At 40.4% G+C, this 22,395-nt stretch overlaps 1 protein-coding gene across 1 annotated transcript in view; it reads left to right on the top strand.

Annotated features, from left to right (window-relative positions):
* MAP3K9 (mitogen-activated protein kinase kinase kinase 9) overlaps window positions 1-22,395 on the top strand; it is a 1,255,777-nt gene that overhangs the window by 1,156,840 nt on the left and 76,542 nt on the right. The window contains exon 9 of the mRNA XM_044073971.1: window positions 12,923-13,038. Coding sequence (XP_043929906.1) covers window positions 12,923-13,038 — 116 coding nt within the window. The remainder of the gene's footprint in view (window positions 1-12,922; window positions 13,039-22,395) is intronic.

Genomic DNA, 22,395 nt, shown 5'->3' with positions numbered 1-22,395 from the left:
GGAACCAACAAGCAAAGGCAGCCACTAGAAACAGCACAATAAGTAGAAAGTAAATACATGTGCTGCCACCAGACCATAGGACGTAAAACTTTAATAAAATAACAACATAAAATCAGGTAAGCGCTTTCGGGTAACACACAAACCCTTCATCAGATCTAATACCATTGAAAAAGGCAGTGCAAATTAAAAGACTTAAAAGCAATCAGCTGCTCCTTAATCTCCTCCCTTTTAGAGCTGGTTTCAACGGAATGTTTGCATTCAAGCCTGGAAAAATACTGGCTTGTAACTTAGCAGTCCATTTTATCTCATTTTTTTCAGTTTTCAAGCTAATGTCACCTATTTTAATAGTAATTCTTGTCACCCCCAGAGCCATAGATCTGAAATAATGGCCTTCCACTTCACTAACATGCTTAAAAAGTGGATTTTTGGTATCCTTATGCTTGATGTTACATGCTTCGAGATGCGTTCCTTAAAGCATCTATCAGTTTTTACCAATATGGAAACGTGCATAAGCCACAAACTGTTGCATATACTAAGTGGTTAACCACAGTCTGCATAACTGCCACAGTAAAACTTTTTAAAAGCTCGTGGATGTATAATCTCATTAGTAGTGGAGATATACTTGCAGTATGTACATAGTTTACATGGAAAGGTACTTTTTCTCTGGGTAACCGGTGCTGAAATATCCAGGGAGGGATAACATAATAGTTGCTTCAAGTTCTTGTTGCGTCCATACATAAAAGTTAGTTCTGGACCAACTATGTCTTTAAGTAAAAGATCTGACATCAGTATTTTCCAGTGGGCCCTTATGACATCACTTATTTGCCTTATATCGCCTGCATATGTAAGCTGAATTCGATTTCTCATACACTACGATTCATCTTCTCTTGTCATTGTACTCCCTGTTCAGAAACAGGGGGTTGAGGAATGGTAGTAGAGGTTGACCCTTTTGTAATAAGTGGTTGCGCTCTATCCTTTCTAAGTGCTCTTATACCTTTAAGTTCTTTATCTATTTCAGTCTCTTTATAGCCCCTCTCAAGTAGTTCTTCCTTTAAATTCTTAGTCATACCATGGAAGTCATTATCCCTATCACATAATCTTGACATCGTATATACTTGATTTTTAACAACATTAGTGAACGTGTATGCAGGGCGCATGCTTTTTCTGCATAATAAATTGTTTATCTTGCTTTTTCTTAAACAAGTTTGTGTTGAGTTTATTCTGCCCATCTTTAAAGATCTCATTGTCCAAAAAACTTGTGCTAGTAGCAGAGAAATTTTACTTGAACTTCAGAAACCTGGTTGTCCCCTCCAAATAGCTCACAAAGTCCCATAGGATGTGTGTGTGTGCTTGTTGCCTCCTGCTGCTTACTTGGATACAAAGTTTTACATCATCTTCAGATGCAGCAAGACATGGCCGAGGGGAGAGAAAGAGATATTGAATTGGTGCACTTTCCTGACAAGTCAGCAACTGCAGTTAGTAAGGATTTCAGCAAATATATCACTAGAATGACTAATCCACTGGTAAAAATGACTTAAGGCATCTGGTTGATGCAATTCCACAGTGCTGTTTCTGTTCCAGAGTTCATAAATCTTAAATATAGCTTATAAGTGAGTCACAGCCTGAGCTAAAAAAATAAGGTAAAGTGCAGATATCACATTTTTCCTGTGGCATTATGTGGTGCAATACGAGACTAATTTGAAACTTGATTGATTCACTGACTGTAAATGTCATGTTATAGCTTGCATTGCTATTTAACATGTATATCGATGCACAAAAGCTAGATGGAGGTGAGTTCGGAGACAGATTCTTAGGTGAGATTTTTTCACATTTTTAGTCACAGAGCTGAAACTGAAAATGGTCCATTTGGATCAGTGTTCTGTTTTGTTTAACAAATGTGTAAATACAAATTTTGTTATATCTTATTTCATATATGTTGCTTCTTGTTACATTTTTAGTAAACATCTGTATAATTAGAAAGCCTGTAGGATTTCAGCCTTTCCCTGTGCCATTGCCACTTGAATATCTGTACTGCAGGGAAAAACAGGCCTGACTGGGTACCGTGCTCTCTTATTAACTCAGTCCCAGTCTGTAGCTTTCCTTTTTACTGGAAGATGCTCACTCTAGTCCAGAATAAGGCTTAATTTCATTCCTTGAAGTAACAATGCATCAGTTTTCTTTATACGATTGGAATAGCTATTGTAGCATAATACTGCAGAGCTTGTGTAGCATGTCTTGATTGTCCATCCTTTTCCCAACTCATTGTATCCTGTGTACTGCCTAATCCATGTACTTAAGTAGTCAAAGAAGCTGTACACTGAATTCTGAAAGAAATGTTTTTAGCCCATCATCTTTGGCAGCATCAAGAATCTCACATTCCCATGTCTTCTTTACCTGTTCTCCACCGATTCCATCTGGTCACTTTACAGATTTCCCTTGTACGTTTTAGCAGCAAGAAATCCAGGCATTTCACCCTTGGCCACATGATCTTTGGTACACGCTTTCACCAAACATTATATATTATTTATTTATTTATTTTATTTATTTATTTAACATTTGTTGACCGGGAAAGTCCGACTAGGTTCCACAGAGCCTGTTTTCAGCGGAGGCCCGGGGAGAAATGCTCCAGATGCATGTCTTTGGAATATCTTGATCTAAGTGCTGGAAATTAGACCGTCTTTCGTAAGGTGGTACTTCAGGACTGAGTCCTCTGTTATCATCTTGTGTGGCTTTCCAGCTTCTTTCACCTAGATGGCTATTGTTTAAAATTCAGCCAAACTAATCTATTTGATGCAACAGATAGACATATACTTACTAAATAACCTCCAGGTGAGCCTTCCTTGATGGGCTAAGTATACACCCCCTGCCCAGCCCCATTGTGTCTCATCACCTCAGTCTAGCTTCTTTGATTTGAGCCTTTCTGTAAGTTGGCATATTTAAGTGTATTTTGATAATTAACAGTGAAGGTGTCAGTTTTTTTATTTTATTTATAAGGTTGCATAAAGGTGCTTGTGTTGGCTCCCTACTCCAGGCCAGCAATCAAGAAGACACAGTCCTCACCACTGACTCCAGTGAGGGATGGTCATTAAGAGCAAAGATGGATTCACACAGTATTTTCAGATGCATCTCTCTGCACCAAGCATAGTTTCCCTTAATAGCACACAGAGAGCACTCTACAATCCTGGGGCTGGACTCTTTCTCTCCCCAGACCCACACTAATCTCCACACTAACTGCTTTGGAGCTCTGTGTCCCTGTTCCCAGTAGCTGACACACACACTTAGAAATTTGATTTTCACACGCACACAAACACACACACACACACACACACACACACACATACACACACACACACACACACACACACACACACACACACACGCAAACAGACACACACACACACACACACACACACGCACACAGCTAGCTATGTTGGCATATGTAAACATGTACTGCCGTAGTCTCCCTGGCACAAATAGCACTACCTCAAATCACCACACTGCTCACTAGGTGTTAGGTGACAGACTGGTGGACTTGGGGTTGCTTGTTGTGTATCCTTTGGTGATGTTACTGGGCATGTATAAATTGGTGGATGTGCATCGTTGAGCATGGTATTTCCTAAATGTTTTCTGGAATGCTGATTGGTAGAAAGTATTCTCCTAGTCAAGAATCCATCAAGGAGAGTCCTCTGGTACCTCAGGTGATATGTTAAAAACTAGTATTTCATGTTTTTACCTTGTCTGCATATGTTGCATGAAGTTGGAAAACTTGTCAGTACAATTTTCAGTTTGTCCACACTGAAATGATATAGGCTTTGATTTGTGCTAAGAAGTTATCTTTTTAGTGACAGATTTTTTATTCAAATTCTGATACCCTGTTTATCATTCTTAGGATTATGTGGAGCCACAACCTTTCCTGGCAAGTAGCTGGCATAAGGCAGACAGAAGAAAATACTGCATGACTGGAATGCTAGTCCATCACAGAACAGATACACACCCTCTCTGCATGCACACCTTTGGGCACCTTAAAGGTTTACTAGTTCACATAACAGCATGTATTTGGAATTTGGGATAAAATTGGTATACCTGGTGAAAACCCTTGGTGGACATAGGGATTAGATGCAAACTCAATGCAAAAACCTCATACTGTGAACTGGGATTAGATGCAGACTCAATACAAAAACCTCATACTGTGAACTGAGACACGAGCTGTGGGGAAAGTTTTCTTGAAACACATGTCTGCATTACAGTCTTTGATTTGAATTGAACTTTAAGCTGTCATTCAAAAATCTCATCGGGTTTTATATCTTCATAGGTTCATATTACTTACTAGGCTATTGACCTCTGCGGATCTTAAGAAGCCTAGCCTTACACTCCCGTGGTAGATGTTCTTCGTGTTTCACTGTTGTAGTCATTACATTTAGGTAATCTGCTGGCAGGTTGCCCTCAGTCGGCCTGATTAACAAAGTCTTGGGTCCTGCGTCAGTTGCTGTCCCTTCTTCCATGACGTCAGGTCGTCAGGGGTATAAAACATGCAGCCGACATCATTACATCAGTCTTTCTTGCCGCGCGGTGCCCGAAGCAGAAGCAGTTCGCAAGTGCCGGTCAGCTGACTCCTGAAATTTTCGTTTTTGAGTTTCAGAACCGAAGTCTTCAACTAAAAAGCTAAGTACCCCGTTGGGGAAGCTTTTTCTTGCTCCTTACCAATGTCAGTAAAAGTTAATAATTGCATTACTTGTGGAAAGCAAATACCTCATAAGGATTTTCATTTGTACTGTATTTCTTGCCTAGGCCCTGACCACAACGTACCTTGCTGTCGGTTTTGTGCTAAATTTAATCAATGCACTATTAAACGTCGGTATATTTTTGCTTCTAAATATTTTGGCTCACGCTTTAATTATCCAGAAATGTCGTCTGTTAGCAATCCGACTACTGGAATACCTAAAAAAGGCAGAGACAGGCCGTCGAGGTCCAAAACTGATGACAACGCTTCTCCTAAGCCAGTCACCAGTTCGCCGGTACTCAGTGAGGTGCTTTCGCAGCCCCTGATACCTGCTACTTCTGATTCGCAGGCCTCTACTGAGACCCATTCGGAGTCTGGTATGCCGCGAGATGCTTCAATTGTTGAACCCACAGACATCTCTACCTTAGATGGGTCTGGAGCCGCTGTGCAGGCACCGGCTTCTGAGGGTGTTTTTCAGGCCTACAGATTTGTATATTGGACCGATGCCATCTTCAAAACTAAGGCCAAGATCTAAATCTATGTCTAAAAAAATTATGCCTGGGCCACATGTGCAGGCCCCTATGCCTAAAAACAAATGATCAAAATGGCTGAAGATTTACTCTGATCAGGGGTAACCAACCCCCCCCCCCCCTTCTAAGAAGCCTAGGCAAGACATTGATTATGAATCTTCTGAACAGGATTCTCTTTCTTCTGACTCTTCTAATGAACAGGATTTGTCTATACCTACTTATGAGGACTCTGCTGCAGAAGATTCCATTCCTTCTGCTTCTCCCCCTGAGGATTTTTCTTTTGTGGAAACTTTACATACCTTATGGGAACATTTCCACTGGGAAAGTCAGGATCTCTCTGAATCTAAAAAGAGACTTAGGGATTTTCTTCTACTTCCTCAACATAGGCCTTTGGCTATACCTCCTGTTCTAGACATTGTTGATGATGTCTTTTCAGAATTTAGTATGGCTCCTGATTCTCTGCCTCCAACTCCTTGTAAGCCAGGCAGATACTACAGGGTTCCTGACTCCCACAAATTCCTTTTCAAAAATCCTATGGCAGATCCTGAAACCATTTCTCAGGGTCCCAAGGACATTCAGGCCTCTACTGCTAAAAATCCTACCCCTTCTGATAGAGATTCCAGGGCACTGGATAGATGGGGTAAGAAGGTTTACACTTCTGCAACCTTGGCAATCAGGGCTTTAAACTGTCAATTTCATATGCTTAAATATCAGCAGCATATCATGGGACTGCTTAAACAGAAAATGATATTAATTTCTGACTGTGTGGAAAATAAAGATTTACAGGATTTATTGCATTCAGCTGAACAAGTTGGAAAACATACTTTGCAATGTGGTTTTGATTCTTTGGAGGCCTCTTGCAGGGCTGCTGTAACTGGCTCTGTGCTAAGAAGGCATGCTTGGCTCAAAGAGCAAACTCTGCCTGATCATGTTAAAGCAAAATGGTTGGATGCTCCTTTACAACAGGACCATCTCTTTGGTAATAAGGCTGAAGAAGTTTTAAAAAAGATGGAAGATAAAGCTAAATCTATGCAAACTGTGAAAGATTTCTTACAAATGCAACCTCCAAGATTTAGTAGGCACTGGCCTACTAAGAACTGATCCTTTCCAGTTCCTTCGAGAGCCACTCAAGTCAAACCCAGACATTCCAAAGGCTCCAGGTTTCAGTCACAAGGGACTTTTAGAACAAAACAATGGGGTACCTCCTCCTCCAAATCTGGAAACAACAAGGCACCTCCCTATGGTAAGCAGTTACAATGACTTCCCTCTACACTTACCAAGCACTTACCGTTCAGACGCCCGTTTGGGGGTAAACCTGGCACTTCATGCAAGAAACTGGCAACTTATAACCCAGGACAAATGGGGTTTAATTATAGTATCCCAGGGATACAGATTTCATTTCCACACGTTGCCAATCCCAAACGGATGGCCAGACCTGCCCCCAAATCAGTGGGCAGAGGCCCAGAAACAAGTACTCTCTCTCTCTCATAAACATGGGAGCTATTCAACCAGTCCCAGATGAGGAGAAGGGATAAGGTTTCTATTCAAGACTTTTTTTGGTACCCAGAAAAGACGAATCATGGCGTCCAATTCTGGGCTTATCTGCTCTAAACACATTTCTGGACATTCCAAAATTCAAGATGCTGACTCTTCAACAGTTACTTCCTTTGTTAGGCAAAGATGCCTGGTTGGTAACTCTAAACTTAAAAGAGGCTTACCTGCATATCCCAATCAGGGAATCTTGCAGAAGATACCTCCGCTTCAAAGCAGGCTATTTGCATTACCAGTTCTCTGCACTGCCCTTTGGCTTATCTACTGCACCCAGGGTCTTCACAAAGTGCCTGGCTCCATTAATTGCATTTTTCAGGCAAAGAAATATTCAAATATCTCCAAACCTAGACTATTGTCTAATTCAGGCAGAAAACGGGGACATTCTTCAAAAACATCTGGTGTTTGTAAAAAGGGTTCTAACTTGTCTAGGGTACACCATAAATGAAAAGAAATCACAGCTGGTACCCTCTCAAAAAATTACATTCCTGGGTGCAAGCTTGAGTACAACTGCTCAAATGGCTTACCTTACGCCAGAAAATTAAATTAATTTGGTAACTTACTTCACACAGGTGGCCACAAAAACCCGGCTATCTGCAAGACAAATTCTGCAAGCCGTGGGGTTCATGGCCTTCTGCATTCTTCTAATTCCATATGCAAGACTGCATATGAGGAAACTTCAGTGGTACTTAAAGAGTTTATGGAGTCAGCATTGTCACAGCCTAGAAACAATGATTCCTATCATACCTTGCCTGCAACCAGAGTTCCTATGGTGGGCAGAGGCCTGCCACCAAAACAAGGGACTGCCATTCACTCCACCCCCTGCCGCCCAAACTCTAACTACAGACCATGCTTGGGGGGGCTCATCTGGCAGGGAAGTGCATTCAGGGCAAATGGAGCCCAAATCAAATGCACCTTCATATCAATCAAAAAGAAATGCTAGCTGTACAGAATGCACTGACTGCCTTCAAAGACTACCTTCATCCAGGACAATTAATGATAAAGACAGACAACGCCACAGTTATGTGGTACATAAACAAGCAGGGGGGTACACACTCCTCTCCCCTTTGCAGACTAGCCATGACATTGTGGAACACGGCCTTGACCTATCAAATTCAACTACAAGCTCAATTCTTGCCAGGAAAGCTGAATACTCTGGCAGACGAACTAAGCAGAAATCTCATGGATCCACACGAATGGAAACTGGAACCACGGATTTTCAACATATTGACACACAAATGGGGGAGTCCAAACATAGATCTTTTTGCCTCACCCCAGAACTATCAGTTGGACAAATTCTGCACAAGAACTCATCACAAAAAAGCCTGAAAAGTGAGTGCTCTATCCTTCAGCTGGAAAAACCTATCAGTCTATGCTTTTCCCCCTCTGCCTCTGCTCTCCAAAGTTCTACTAAAAGTCAAACAGGACAAACCAAAAATGATTTTGATTGCTCCAGACTGGCCTTGCCAACACTGGTACCCACTCCTGCACAATGTGTCACAACTTCCACCTGCCTCAGACACCTTACTTACTTTCTCAGCAGAACAACCAAATTCTGCTCACTCTGCTCTGAACCTTGAATCTTGCAGCGTGGCTAATCACCTAAATTTACGATTAGCATCCATCAGCAAACCTGTGATGGATGTCATTTTGGAGGCAAGAAGGCCTAGTACTAGAAAATCTTATGTTGACAAATGGAAAAGATTCTGTGCCAGGAATCAATCACAAGGGATAAGCACAACAGTGGCCAATATTCCTCAGATTTTAGAATACTTAACTGAGATGCCTCACAAGGGCCTCTCCTTTTCTTCCATAAAAATCCATGCCTCAGCCATTTCAGCTCATTACAACACAGAACCCTCCCCTCTTCTCTCATCCTTTGCTAAAGCAGTATCTCAGAGGGGAAAAAAACTTAAGACCACCCAGGAGAGCTCCAATCCCTGCCTGGGACCTCAATTTCGTATTGGAAAAACTCACTCTCCCTCCTTTTGAGCCAGCTGCTACTGCAGACTTAAAATTTCTCTCCTGGAAAACAGCTTTCCTTGTAGCAGTCACTTCATCTAGAAGGATTTCCGAATTACAGGCTTTTATGGCAGTGAAGCCTTTCATTATTTTTCATGCGGACAGGGTATCTCTCAGGACCAATCCAGCCTTCATGCCTAAGGTGGTATCCAGTTTGGCTCTTAATCAGACCATTCATTTGCCAACTTTCTTTCCCAATCCACAGAACAAGGGGGAATGGATTCTGCATTCATTGGATGTACACAGACAACTTAGATTTTACTTAAAGAGGACAAAATCTCGAAAATCTGAACAACTGCTGGTGGCATTTACTGCAGGGGCACAGGGAAAGGCTATTTCAAAGCAGACTATTTCCAAATGGATAAGCCATTGCATTTGTTTCTGCTATATGCACCATGGTAAACCTATCCCAAGGGGATCAGATCTCATTCCACCAGGGCTGCATCTACTTCTACAGCATTTCTTAGAGGTGTTCCTACCGGAGACATTCTAGAGGCTGCTACCTGGAGCTCAGGTCATATGTTCACCAAACATTACCGTTTACCTTTCTCTCTAAATCCAGAGCTGGCTTTGCCTCTGCTGTCCTGCAGGGCCTTATAGTTGGTCCTAATGCTGTATAAATCCATCCTCCCAACCATAGCTTTGGGAATCTACCCAAATGTAATGACTGCAACAGTGAAACACGAAGAATATAGTACAGTTGTGTACACTTATCATAAATGTAGATGTTCAAGTGTATTCACTGTTGCAGTCCTGGTTACCCTCCCTCCAACCCCCTGTTTTTCTCTTACTATACCTCTACTTTCCTTTACTATGCTTAAAAGCCTTTTTGGTGTATTTGATTTTATTTGGAGGTATATTTTTGTGTTATTAATTACTTAAATATTTGGCTCCCCATTTGGGGGGGGGGGGGGGGCCTGACATCTGGGACAAGAAAAACTGATGTAATGGTGTCGGCTGCATGTTTTATACCCCTGACGATCTGACGTCATGGAAGAAGGGACAGCAACTGATGCAGGACCCAAGACTTTGTTAATCAGGCCGACTGAGGGCAACCTGCCAGTAGATTACCAAAATGTAATGACTGCAACAGTGAATACACTCGGACATCTACATTTATGGTAAGTGTACACAACTGTACTTTTCTAGCTCTTATATTTTGTATATGAATAATCTAGAGATGGGTTGGACAAGGATATGTTGTGACATTTACACATTTTGTTTTCCTTAACCCTTCTTTAATGCCTGATGTCACTTCAAGCATTGTCCACAATCAGAACTTAACTCATCTTCATTTTTCAGATGCTTTTTTTCTTATTCCCAATGTCTGCTGACCATCTGATGCCACTAATGACTGAGCCCATTCATTCCATGCCAGTGGGTGACAGCTGGTCACAGCATGGCCATCATCCGGGCAGCCTTGGTGGCATTTCCCACCTTTTATTCTAAATCTATACCTAGCAGCTATTATGTGCTGTACCTTCCCCATTGCTTATTCATTCTCCCACACATGCTTGTATAATATTGCCTCATTAATGTAGCCTGGCAAAGTCAATGTCTCTGACCCATATGATGCATACAGTATGCCTCTTTTTCCAGTAGGCAATGGTTGTGCATCACCACCCAAATCATAGGAAATTACTTAAAAATTAATTTGCCTTCTTTTACCCTCATCCTCAGAATTCTGGGCTGCGGAGTTTGCATTGCATATCTCATTTATAATATGTTATTTTATTTATTTATCTTTATCTGGTTAGTCTCACTTGTAGCCTCTTTTCCAGGGTAGCAATTGGCACACCCCTAAGAACAAAACAGTAGGATTCCTAGTCTAGTTTTCACAGGCGTGTCTTTTCAGTGGAGATCCAAAGTGGTATTTATACTGGTAGGGGAAGTTTGGTCAGGGCATCAGGGAACTAGAGTCTTGGCTGACTTCACTTCTTGTAAATATTGCAAAATGCCTGATTATCATTGCCTGGTAGTTATTCATGTATCTTGCATTTTTCTGAAGAGACAAATTGTTATGCCTGCTAGGAGCTGTAGGTGGTGGAAAATAGTCTCTAAAAGGGCACACTGTTAAACAAGAATGTGTAAGTAAAGTTCCAAGTCTGAAATTTCTTGGATAAAGTAAGTGTTTTACCTTTGACATTTCTAGAGCTTTGTCTCTGAAAAAAGAAATAATTTTTTTTGGTATGTTACCTGTGTACACAGGTTATTACCACCTAGCAGTGACAGTTGATTGCCCCAGTAAAACAACCCAACTGAATTCAGTACCAGAGAGATGAGCCACTGGGATGTCAAAGAGGGCTGGCATAAATTATATGCTAAGAACGCAAAATAAATATCTGCCATTATACTGTTGTCTGCAGTGCACAGAGGGATGAAACCTTGACTGTGACCCACGCAATCTGGGTTTGATTAGCAACCCAAGTACTAGAAAGCTGACAGTGGAGATGGAATGAAATGGCGGTGACAACCCACGTCTGTCTCTCTCTCTCTTGGGGGATTATAGAGGACATACTAGAGGCAGACTTGTATCATAGATTCTGGTGGTGACTAGAATTCTCCACAGGGGCAACAGGCATACAAGGCATGAAGGACAGGCCAAGAGAGATGTATCACCATGTAGATGATGATGGATCTTCTTTGGGGTAATTGCATGCGCACACACACACACACACACACACACACACACACTCACTTTGACATCTCCTTAAACAGCACGTCAGGGAGGTTAGGGCCAAAATTCTTTAACTGTCCAGAATTTCACAGAAAGTATAGATTTTTGTTCCATATTTTTGGTCTGTCTACCATAAAATGTGTGTTTTTTGGCAAATCACTGAGGACAGACATCACTAAACAATTGCGGACATGTGAGTTTCAGACTTTGTATCCTTCAGGAATACATGCTAATGCAAAACTTGTTATTCTGTCAACTTTCTAAGTTTGTAAGAGCAATATTTAAAATCTGTCCCCAGTTTCGAGCCTTAGTCTCTTCATTATTTTTGACATTGTCCAGAATTTAATTGTTGTGGTAAGCGGTACTTAGATATGGTTAGGGCATATAGCAAAAGTATCCACAATATGATGAGTGTACATAATGATTCTTCTCCCCAGCCATCCAGCAGTTAAGTAGCCTTGTAGCTTAGGTTCATAGGTTCATAGGTAGGTACTAGACTATCGGCCTAAGGGCCTACGTAAGCCTAGCCAGCAAGGTACCATAGCTTATGCCACCCAAGAAAGTTATTTTCCTGTGCCACTGTTCAGCAGAGACACAGAAGTGATACCCGGGGTGTATTTCCTATTTCTCATCCACTCATCAAGATTTTTCTTGAAGAGTGCTAATGAAGAACTTTGCTTGACTTAGATGGGTAGCTTGTTCCAGAGTGTAGGAAGTCTCTGGGATAGGAATCTATCCCTCCAGCGTGTCCTGTTTATTGTGGTGACAAGGTTTAGGTCCCTAGAGCGTGTAGCTTGGAGGGACTGGGATGTCTTTAGGTGTAGCATGTCCAACAGCTCTGGGTTTGACATAGCTTTATATGTTAGGCAGAGATCACCTCGGAGTAGGCGATATGCTATGGAGTAAAGCTGGAGTTTTTTGAGGTGGTCAGTGTAGGGCATTTGTTTGAGGCCAGTAATCCTCTTTGTGAGGTACTTCTGTGGCATTTCCAGCTGCTGCAGATGTGTTGTGAGGTGCATTCCAAAAGTACTCTATAATGGGTCTAATGAGTGACGAGTAGAGGGGAACAATGAGACTTTCCTCGATGGTGAGAGAAAGAAAGGTCCCACCTACCCAAAGTGTGACATTTGTGGTGCACCCAGTTAAAATGCCATAAGTGGAAATGTGAACTGTAGGGTGCAGAAAATCAAAAAGAAAAAGGTGTACTATTATAGTGAGTACTTTACTGCTTTATACAGCTGTAATTTGCTGACAGGCTCTGTAGACTGCGTGTACAATATGATTCTGTTTGTATAGACATTGAAAGCATCATTGAGCAATTATTCCACAAATTAATGATGAATTTTCCTCAGTAATTTTATATGAAATAGCTTTACTAATGTTGTTAAAAGTTGGCTAATTAATTGTTTCTATTTTATGTTGAAGGAATCTTAGGCCTTTGGTAGATGGAAACAGGCAGTGGTCTTCAAGCAGTCCGAATCTGGGGAAGACACCCAAAATTGCCCAGGCATTACCAGGATTCAGTAGCCTTACTGAGATGGGTATGAGTATAAAATTAACTTTCTGTTCGGGTTTACAAGTTCTTGTGTGTAGAAAAACTTGGAGACTATTTATTTTGTATATTTATTTATTCACTTCTTATTACTGGGAAAGTCAGAATACAGGTGCCCTTTTTCAGAAGAGTCTTGGGGAGAAAAGCTTCAAAAATATTGTATTTAATACAGTCAGTATTTACAATAATTTTTTTATAACTTCATAGGAAAAATGGGAATTGTGGGAACAATACATACAGGAGAGGAATGGGGTTTAAAAGAAGGCAGGATTTAAATGAGCTATGTAATGTTTGACTGAAAATGATTGGGTAGATAATAAGTGATGTAGAATGTTTACAATTGGGGGGGTGTCATTTTGAGATGTGAGGTAAAATGCTTGTAACTAGGATTGTGTTGGTGTGGCTTGTTTTCATTTTTATAAATGTATGATTGCCTATGCTGTAAGTGATGGTTTAATAAAGATGTTTCTTGTTTTAAAAAAGGGCAGGAATTGAATAATTTATTTAATGTTGCTTAGGTTATATGATATATAGCAATATATGTGAAGTATGTTTGTAAATGTGAACTTTTTAATAAGAGTTTGCAATTAAAACCTGGTTGAAACAGAACCAAGTAAAATGTGTGATTCACAAGACAAAGATATTTAACAGTTAACTTCAGTGCTTTCATTCCCTTTATTTTTCACTGGAACTTCTTCAGAAAAGTGTAACATAAAGTCATCCATCATTTATATCTTAAAAATTTTACCATCACAAAATCTATTAGACCAGTCATAAAAGCATCCCGTCGAACGTAAAAATGATGTCCTTTCCTGTAAATAATTTCTGTTCATAAAAAAAACAGCTGGTGCCTCCTTAATATTAAAACAGAAAAGACATATAATGTCAAAAATCTGAAAGTGTAGAATACAACTACTAGACAAGTGTCAAAAAAATAAATAAATAACTTATACAGTAGGCACTCCTATATTTAAGTAAAGATTTAATGTTGGTCATTGCATTAAGTCTGTGAAAACAATCAGCTATAAGCATGATCTGTCATTTTAGGTCACAGACTTCTAAAACCTTATTACACCCTGTTATAAAACTGATCGATCTGCTCAAGTACAAAAAATATTTTCTAAATCCTGTACAGTTTAAACTATTTAAAATCTGTTTCGCTAAGGTGTCACACGCCAAACACCAAGACCAAATTGAAACAGTACAAAAAAGGCCTGACAATACAGAGGGAATGGGAGACAGAGGGGAGAGCCCCGAATGAACAGATCGAACAGGGGGAATTACAACAGGGGTTGGAACTAAATGTATATATGGTTGTTTGTAACAATTTTGGGGACTTTAACATTTTCAACTATAGTAATACTGATGTCAGTTCTACATGGGAACTTATTCGAGAGGGGCTTGACTTTTGTGGCAACATCAAATGCTAAACTGGATGAGGCTTTGCTACAATTGAAACTATACACATGCAAACTTAATTTTGTATTTTATTTTAAAGACCATAAACAAACCCAAGTGGAGGCAAGAGCCTCATTAAAAAGACCAAGTATTTTTAACCCACCCCTACACCCAGCTGTTTTATTATTTGAAAGACTATGCAAATTAAATTTTAGGGAAGTATTGAGACAACACAGGACAAATTCTGCCAATGAAAACCTTAGTGAATGTGAGAAGACCTTGGTTCACAGTATTTTGGACAACAAACAAGTGAGGGTTATGAAGCCCGACAAGGGTGGGGGGTTAGTAGTAATGGACAAAAATTACTGTAGTAACAAAATGTTGAGCTTATTACTCTCAGATACCTATGAAGTGGCCTCTGTTAATGAACTCAACGTAGCATTTCATAAAATTGACTTGATATTGCAGGAAATGCTATTAAGCAACCAGATTACAAGTGATGAACATGCCTTTTTGTGCATAGAAAACCCTAAAATCCCTGTAATTTTTGCGATCCCCAAAATTCATAAGTCTTTAGACAACCCACCTCTATGTCCTATTGTTGCTAAGGCTTCAAAAACTTTTTGTATAGCTAGGGATTGGGAGGGTGGCCTAATGGTTAAGGTGTTTGCCTTACAAAGGTGCAGGGTTTGTCTCTCGCAAGGGATAATTGGCTAGGCTTAAAATGGCTCACAAGGGCAGTTAGCTTAGTACTAACCTATGAACCTAAGTACATTAATTACTACACTAAAAGTATATTGGATGTGAATCCTGTCCTGCTCAAGGACTCTTAGGATTTTTTGCAAAGAATAGCAGATGATTTGTTCAGGGATGAGCTAATATTTGTAACCATTGACATCCAGGACCCATTTTCGGTGATACCACATGAAATTGGTATTGAGTGGTTTTATGAATACTTAAATAACCATACAAATCTCAGTTCTAGTAGACTAGAGATACTGGAGTTTATGAAAATTGTACTTGAAAACAACTGTCTAAGTTTTGAAGGCCAAATTTTTAAGCAAAAAACTGGAGTGGTTATGGGGGCAGCGTGTGCCCCATTTTTGCGAATACTGTACTATCTTATTGGGAAAACAATTTTGTGCTTCATTCTGAGTTTAATGATAGTTGGCGTTTTTATGGTCGTTTCCTTGATTACATGATTTTTTTTCTGGACATTCACCGAAACTAGATTACATTAATTTTTTTTTTTAATTTTTACACTCTGCAGCAAATTTTCTGTCTTTTACAATGGACATTCAGGGTGACTCTGTCCATTTTTTAGCTATTTCCCTCAGAAAGAATTATAGTAGGAAATGTTTTGATTTCACTATGTATAGAAAGCCTAGTTATTCAAATTCATTTTTGCACTAGGACAGTATGCACCCTGTACATCAGAAAAGGTCTATAGTCAAGGGGCAATGTGTGAGACTTGCTCTGATGATTTCCAACAATGAAGATTTTCAGCTTGAAATGGTGAATTCGAAAGCTATGTTTGCTAGAAGAGGGTATCCCAGAGAAAAATATTTTAGAGAAGTAGAGAAGAAAAGGATGTGGGGTAATTTTTCACCATTACTATGTAAAATCCAAGCCTTCAACCCTGAGACGATGCAAAATTCATTAATTCCAACAAATGAAATGGGTACCTTCCAACATGGTTTGGTTTTAACTTAAGCAGGGCAACTTGAGGGACTTAAAGAGATTGTTGAAAGAAATTGGACAATATTTAGTATGAATAGTGAACAGCATAAAATAGTAGGATCCAAACCAGTAGTAGTGTACAAGAGGGCCCCTTGTTTCAAAATGATTTTAGAGAGAACAGTAACACCTAAACCAGTGGGTAGGATGTCAAAATGTGGCAATTGTAATTATTGTAAGTATATGTTTGAAGGGTCTATGGTCAGTGTGAGTGGGTTCAGGAAGATTTATATCAAGCAGAGATTTATATGTAGTAGTAAGAAATTTGTTTACCTGGCTTTGTATAACCTATGTCCATCATTTTACATAGGAAAAACTAAAAGAACTGTCAGGCAAATTGTAGTATATGAACACTACTGTGACATCCATAAGGGTAATGAGCGTAATGCCTTGGCAAGGCACATTAGAACCCATCCTGACCATTTGTTTAAATTTTGTGTGATCGACCAGGCAATATTAGGTGACCGGTGACCAATTATTTAGAATATTTAGAGTTAAAGTGGCAAATAAAAAGACAATGCCACTCAACCCCCTGAGTTAAATGATAATATTTTGATCACTAGCCTGCTCAAGTTGAAGGCTTGTTATTTTTTTAATGAAGTAAAGGAAAAACAGTGATATTAGGGGTGAACAGAATAGTAACTAATGTTCTTATAATTTTTTACATACAATGCTATTTTGTTTCTGGAAAGGTTTTATGAGCTAATTCATAGGATTTTATGGGGTATAGAACAACAAGGGGAGACCATATGTTTTTGTTTTGTATTATTTTTAAACAATGTTTTAAACATTTTTCTAGTAAGTAGCAACTTGTCAATGTACATTTACAGCAATTGTTTAGGTTGGTTTAGTATTTCAATTAGGACCAATTAGCTAATTGATAAGTATGGGAACCACCCATTTCATTTGATGTTAATAAAAAAGGAGGGTAGTTTGTATATTCTGTGTTCTGAAGAAGTCCTGATACTTGGGGGGGAGGGGGGCAAAAGTGCTTAACATTGTTGTATAATTTGTTGTGAATAAAACCTCTAGTGGCACTCGGCTCTGAAGACTTCTTTCTTCCTTTTTTGTACCGTTATGTTTTGCTAAGGAATTTGTAAGATAAGCTTTTTTAATCATAATGTCAAATTTTGTGGCGGTATAATTTTTAAGATATAAATGTTGGATGAGTTTGTTGCACTTTTCTGAAGAAGTTCCAGTGAAAAATAAAAGGACCGAAAGCGCTCAAGTTGTTTTTGTGAATTGTTAATTTTTTTTGTCTTGTGACTTGCACCTTTTACTTGGTTCTGTTTTGACTGGGTTTTAATTGGATTTTAGTGGTTTACCTTGGGTTCAGGTGTTTTGTATTATTAATACAGTTTATTTACTTTTATATAAATGTAAATATGTCTGTCACAAGTGATAATTCAATGTTGTTGTTGTGTCAAGTGTTTAATAAAAAAATGTTTTATAAAACAGCCTTATCTTACTGTTTGAACACTTAAGACACATTTTGAAAAATGTTTTTTAAGAATGAAAATAAGCCATGTCAAATGTTATGCTTTGCAGTAACTGGGTTCAGATCTAGCAGGTAGTACTGTTTCTTTTTTTATATGTCTTTTAAGTGTATGTGTACATAAAGGTGTTTATGGCTAGGCATCTTATTGTCATCATGATTACTTGCCTTGTATTGCTCCTTTGTTTATAGTATTGTTCTTATTTTCCTGTGTGTTATAATTTAAGTTGTCTTCAAAGCATAGTGAATATTTTTTAAACTGCTTCTAAGAGTTCTGCATTATTCTTGCCTTAAATTGTAACCTGTTGATGAAACTCCTGTGTTCTTAAACATATGGTTCCCTAGAGATATAGCTAGGTTCTGTCCCCCAACTTAGGTTGAGGTGTTTTTTTGTTTGTTTTTTTAAACATAAGGTTTTGGGGTGGTGAACTAAAAAAAAACTCTTTCTGCTTTTAATGCTGTAGCATGTAACTTATTACATTGACAGCAGTACTCCTTATGTAGGCATTACCATGGCTATGATGTCACAGTACCAGAAGGTGATTTTTTTTTTCTTTGTCTCCAGCTGTTATACTTAGCAAGAGTGGGATAAAAACATAAGAAAGTAACCCATTTGGTCCACTTGCTATGCCTCTGTGTGTCCCTATTAATTTAGAGGGGAATAAATATTACAACCATCATTTTTGTAGAGTGTATTGTGTACGAGGTAATGTTCTACGGAAAACACTATGATCTGAAGTCTTTAGTTGCAATAATTGTTAAATCTGCTTTTTTTAAAATGAAATTCCATTCCATCCCTTAGTACTTAACTTACAAGGCAGAACTGGGCATTCAAGACCCCATGATGTCAGCCTCTGTCTTAGAGCTTGTGAAGTAGCTTGCACCTTTGTTCTCCATTCCACTGCTGTCTACAGTCAGTTAGGCAACAACATGGAGTGACGATTGTGTGTGCCCTCAGGGCCTTAAGTTTCCCTTCCAGGGAATGGAATATTATTGACCATGTGCGAAAAACTTTTGGGACTGTAGCTGGTGCAACTTCAACTGAACTCTAAAGTTTCTTGAAGTCAGTGTATCAGATAGCTAGGAGAAAATGTTCTGCTCTTACCCCCGCCTCAGCTGGGGTGTCTGGGTCATATGTGTGCAGTACCTGCCCCAAAAGGCACACAAGTGATAGTAAAGAATCATTTCCACTGCTAGAGATTATTCTATCGCGGACTGATGCTCTGTCCTGTTCTTGGAAGTGTCAGCTGTTACTGGGTTTACCATCTTTTTCTCCTTGGTTGGTCCTTCAGTGACCCACTTTCTTTCCCAAACCTGGATGACCAGTGTTTAGACAGCTGGCAGCTGTGTGGATGTGATGATACCAATTGCTGTAAACTCTGTTGAACATACTTTAAATCACTAGAGTTTACTACTGTGTTTTTTTTTGTCCAAAGCACTCATTGTTAAGTGCCAGCAGTGTCAAAGGTAAGAACATTGACTGTTCCTGTTGAGCGTGAGCTTTGCTTGCTTGAAAGTGAACGGGGCTTTACATTAATCCTGAAGCTTTGAGGTATATTCACAGATGTTCATCGTGCATACAGCTGCAGTAATCACAGATGGGTTCTCTGCCGTCAGGCGGGCCCTCGGTCGGCCGAATTCCAAAGTCTAGGTCCGGCGTCGGTTGTTGTCGCTTTCTCTCCTGACATTAGTGAGGCCAGAGTATATAAGACACAGCTGACGCCATGTTCTCCAGTCTTTTTTGCCGCGCGGTGCCCGAAGCAGAAGCAGTTCGCAAATGCCGGTCGGCCAGCTCCTGAATTACGAAAAAATTGGAAACCGAAGTCTTCATTAAAGCTAAGTACCCGTTAGAAACTTTTCTTGCCTCAGACCGATGTCAGAAAAAGTTAATAATTGTATTTTTTGTGGGAAGCAAATACCGCATAAGGATTCCCATTCCCTGTGCATACCTTGTTTAGGCCCAGACCACGACATCTCGGGCTGTCGCTTTTGCGCTACTTTCAATAAACGCACTATTAAGCGTCGGGCGGAGTTCGCCCAACACTATTTTGGTAAAGCCTTTGATTATAAAATGTCGTTGGAAACTCCGACTACTGTTTTGTCCAAAAAATGCAAGGACAAGGACCGACACGCGAGGTCCGGGGTCCCCACCGACACCACGCCAAAACCGGCTACACGTGATCCGGTTCTCAGCGAGACGCCTTTGCAGTCCCTGAGTACCGACGACACTCCTTTGGCGGTGTCCTCTGTACCCGAGACTGCAGGTACCTCAGCCCTTTCCCAGACTACAAACACCAAAGCCATTGCTAATGTTGAGCCTCCTAATGTGGACAGGTCCACTTCCACCCATGGTGTCTTTAGACCCTCATCTTCTTTTTCTATTAAGGCCTTTACTAAATCCAAAGCAGCCAGGCATCCCAAGAGGCCTGTTGCACAGGGCCCATCTACAGGCCCCATGCCTAAAAAACAGATGCTTAAAATGGCTGAGGACTTAATTACTCTTATCAGGGGTTCTCAACCCCCTCCAGACAAGAGACCCAGAGTGGAGGAAGATTCTCCCTCTTCTGATCAGGGCTCCATTTTATCAGAACATTCTGATGTAGAGGAACACTCTTACTCCCCTTTTGAGGATTCGGATGCAGAGCAGTCCATTAATTCTGTATCTCCTCCTGAGGATTTTTCCTTTGGGGAAACCTTGCACACTTTAAGGGAACACTTCCATTGGGAAGGCCAAGACTTTTCCGATTCCAAGAAAAGACTTAGGGAATTTCTTTTGTTACCTCAACACAGACCTCTGGCTATACCTCCTGTTTTGGACATACTTGATGATGTTTATTCGGAGGCTTGCCTTAACCCGGATTCCCTGCCTCCTGCACCAGTCAAACCTGATAGGTACTACAGAGTTCCTAACTCTCACCAATTTCTCTACAAAAGCCATAATGCTGACCCTGAAACCATTTCTCAAGGCCCCAAGGGATTGAAGGCCTCTACTGCCAAGAATCCACTTCCTGCGAAGAGAGTCAAGATCCTTAGAAAGGTGGGGAAAAAGGTATATACCTCGCCACCCTAGCCATGAGGGCCTTAAATTGTCAGTTTCATATGCTTAAATATCAACAGTTCCTGTTATCACAATTAAGGAATAAAATGTCTCAACCTGAACAACCAGATTTGAAGGAGTTGCAGGATATGATGCATAGTGCAGAGCAAGTGGGTAAACACACCTTACAATGTGGCTATGATGCCCTAGAGGCCTCAAGTAGAGCTGCTGCTACAGGATCAGTCATTCGTAGACATGCCTGGCTTAGGGAACAAAACTTGCCTGATCATGTGAAAGCTAAACTTGTAGATGCTCCTTTACAAAAGGATGTGCTGTTTGGTACTAATGCTGAGGAGATATTACGGAAAATGGAAGAAAAAGCCAAATCTATGCAAACTGTCAAAGCTTTTTTACAGGTCCAACCACCACGTTTTAGCAGAAATTGGCCTTCAAAAAACTGGTCCTTTCCAGCCACTGACAAGCCCCAAAGAGGTATATACAGACGCACAAGGGGCAGAGGGCAATCACAAGGATCATATAGAGGCCGACAATGGCAAACTCCAGCACCAAGGGGTGGCGAAGACAGTGCACACCAATACAGGAAACAAACCCAATGACTCCCTCATTTCCATGCCAAGCAGGTCTCAGCTAGCAGCACCTTTGGGAGGAAAGCTAGCATTATTTGCAAGAAATTGGCATATTGTCACAACAGACAAATGGATCCTGGACATTATAAACAGAGGCTACAAAATTCAATTCCACACTCTTCCAAAAATGAGAGGCATGCCAAACCTGCCACACAAACAAAGGGCAGAGGCACAACTACAAATTTCAAAGCTCATAAGCATGAGAGCTATACAAGAGGTACCTACTCACGAACAAGGTCAAGGTTTTTATTCAAGACTTTTTCTGGTACCAAGGAAAGGAAACGACTGGAGACCCATTTTGGACTTATCCATCCTAAACACATTTTTACTCGTACCAAAATTCAAGATGCTCACACTACAGCAGCTTCTTCCCATGCTGGGCAAGGAGTTTTGGCTGGTAACATTGGACCTCAAGGAGGCATACCTGCATGTCCCAATCAGACAAAGCTGCAGAAGATACCTCAGATTTCTTGCAGGTTCAATCCACTATCAATTCTCTGCATTGCCCTTTAGCTTATCTACTGCGCCCAGAGTATTCACAAAGTGCCTGGCATCAGTGATTGCCTACTGCAGACTTCAAGGGATACAAATTTACCCTTATTTGGACGACTGCCTGATCCAAGCGGACAGCAAGCACATACTTCTGGAACATCTGGCTTATGTAACACGGTTACTGCATTCTCTGGGATACACAATCAACAAAGAGAAATCCAGGCTAACACCATCTCAGAAAATAATTTTCCTGGGTGCCAACTTGGACACAAACACCCAGATGGCCTATCTTACGCCAGAAAAACAGGGGCAACTAACTCAGTACTTCAAATACTAGCAAAATGTACCAGGCTTACTGCAAGGAAAATCCTGCAGGCTCTGGGCTTCATGGCATCTTGCATTCTTTTAATCCCATGTGCAAAGCTGCATATGAGGAAACTTCAGTGGTACCTAAAAAACCTATGGTCTCAACACAGTCACAGTTTGGAAACAATAATACCAATAATTCCATGTTTGCAAAAGGAATTTCTATGGTGGGCC

This window comes from Protopterus annectens, chromosome 6.part0, assembly GCF_019279795.1.
Source record: "Protopterus annectens isolate FY-2018-M chromosome 6.part0, PAN1.0, whole genome shotgun sequence".
Taxonomy (NCBI): domain Eukaryota; kingdom Metazoa; phylum Chordata; order Ceratodontiformes; family Protopteridae; genus Protopterus; species Protopterus annectens.
This window is presented reverse-complemented; position numbering and strand designations above follow the sequence as displayed.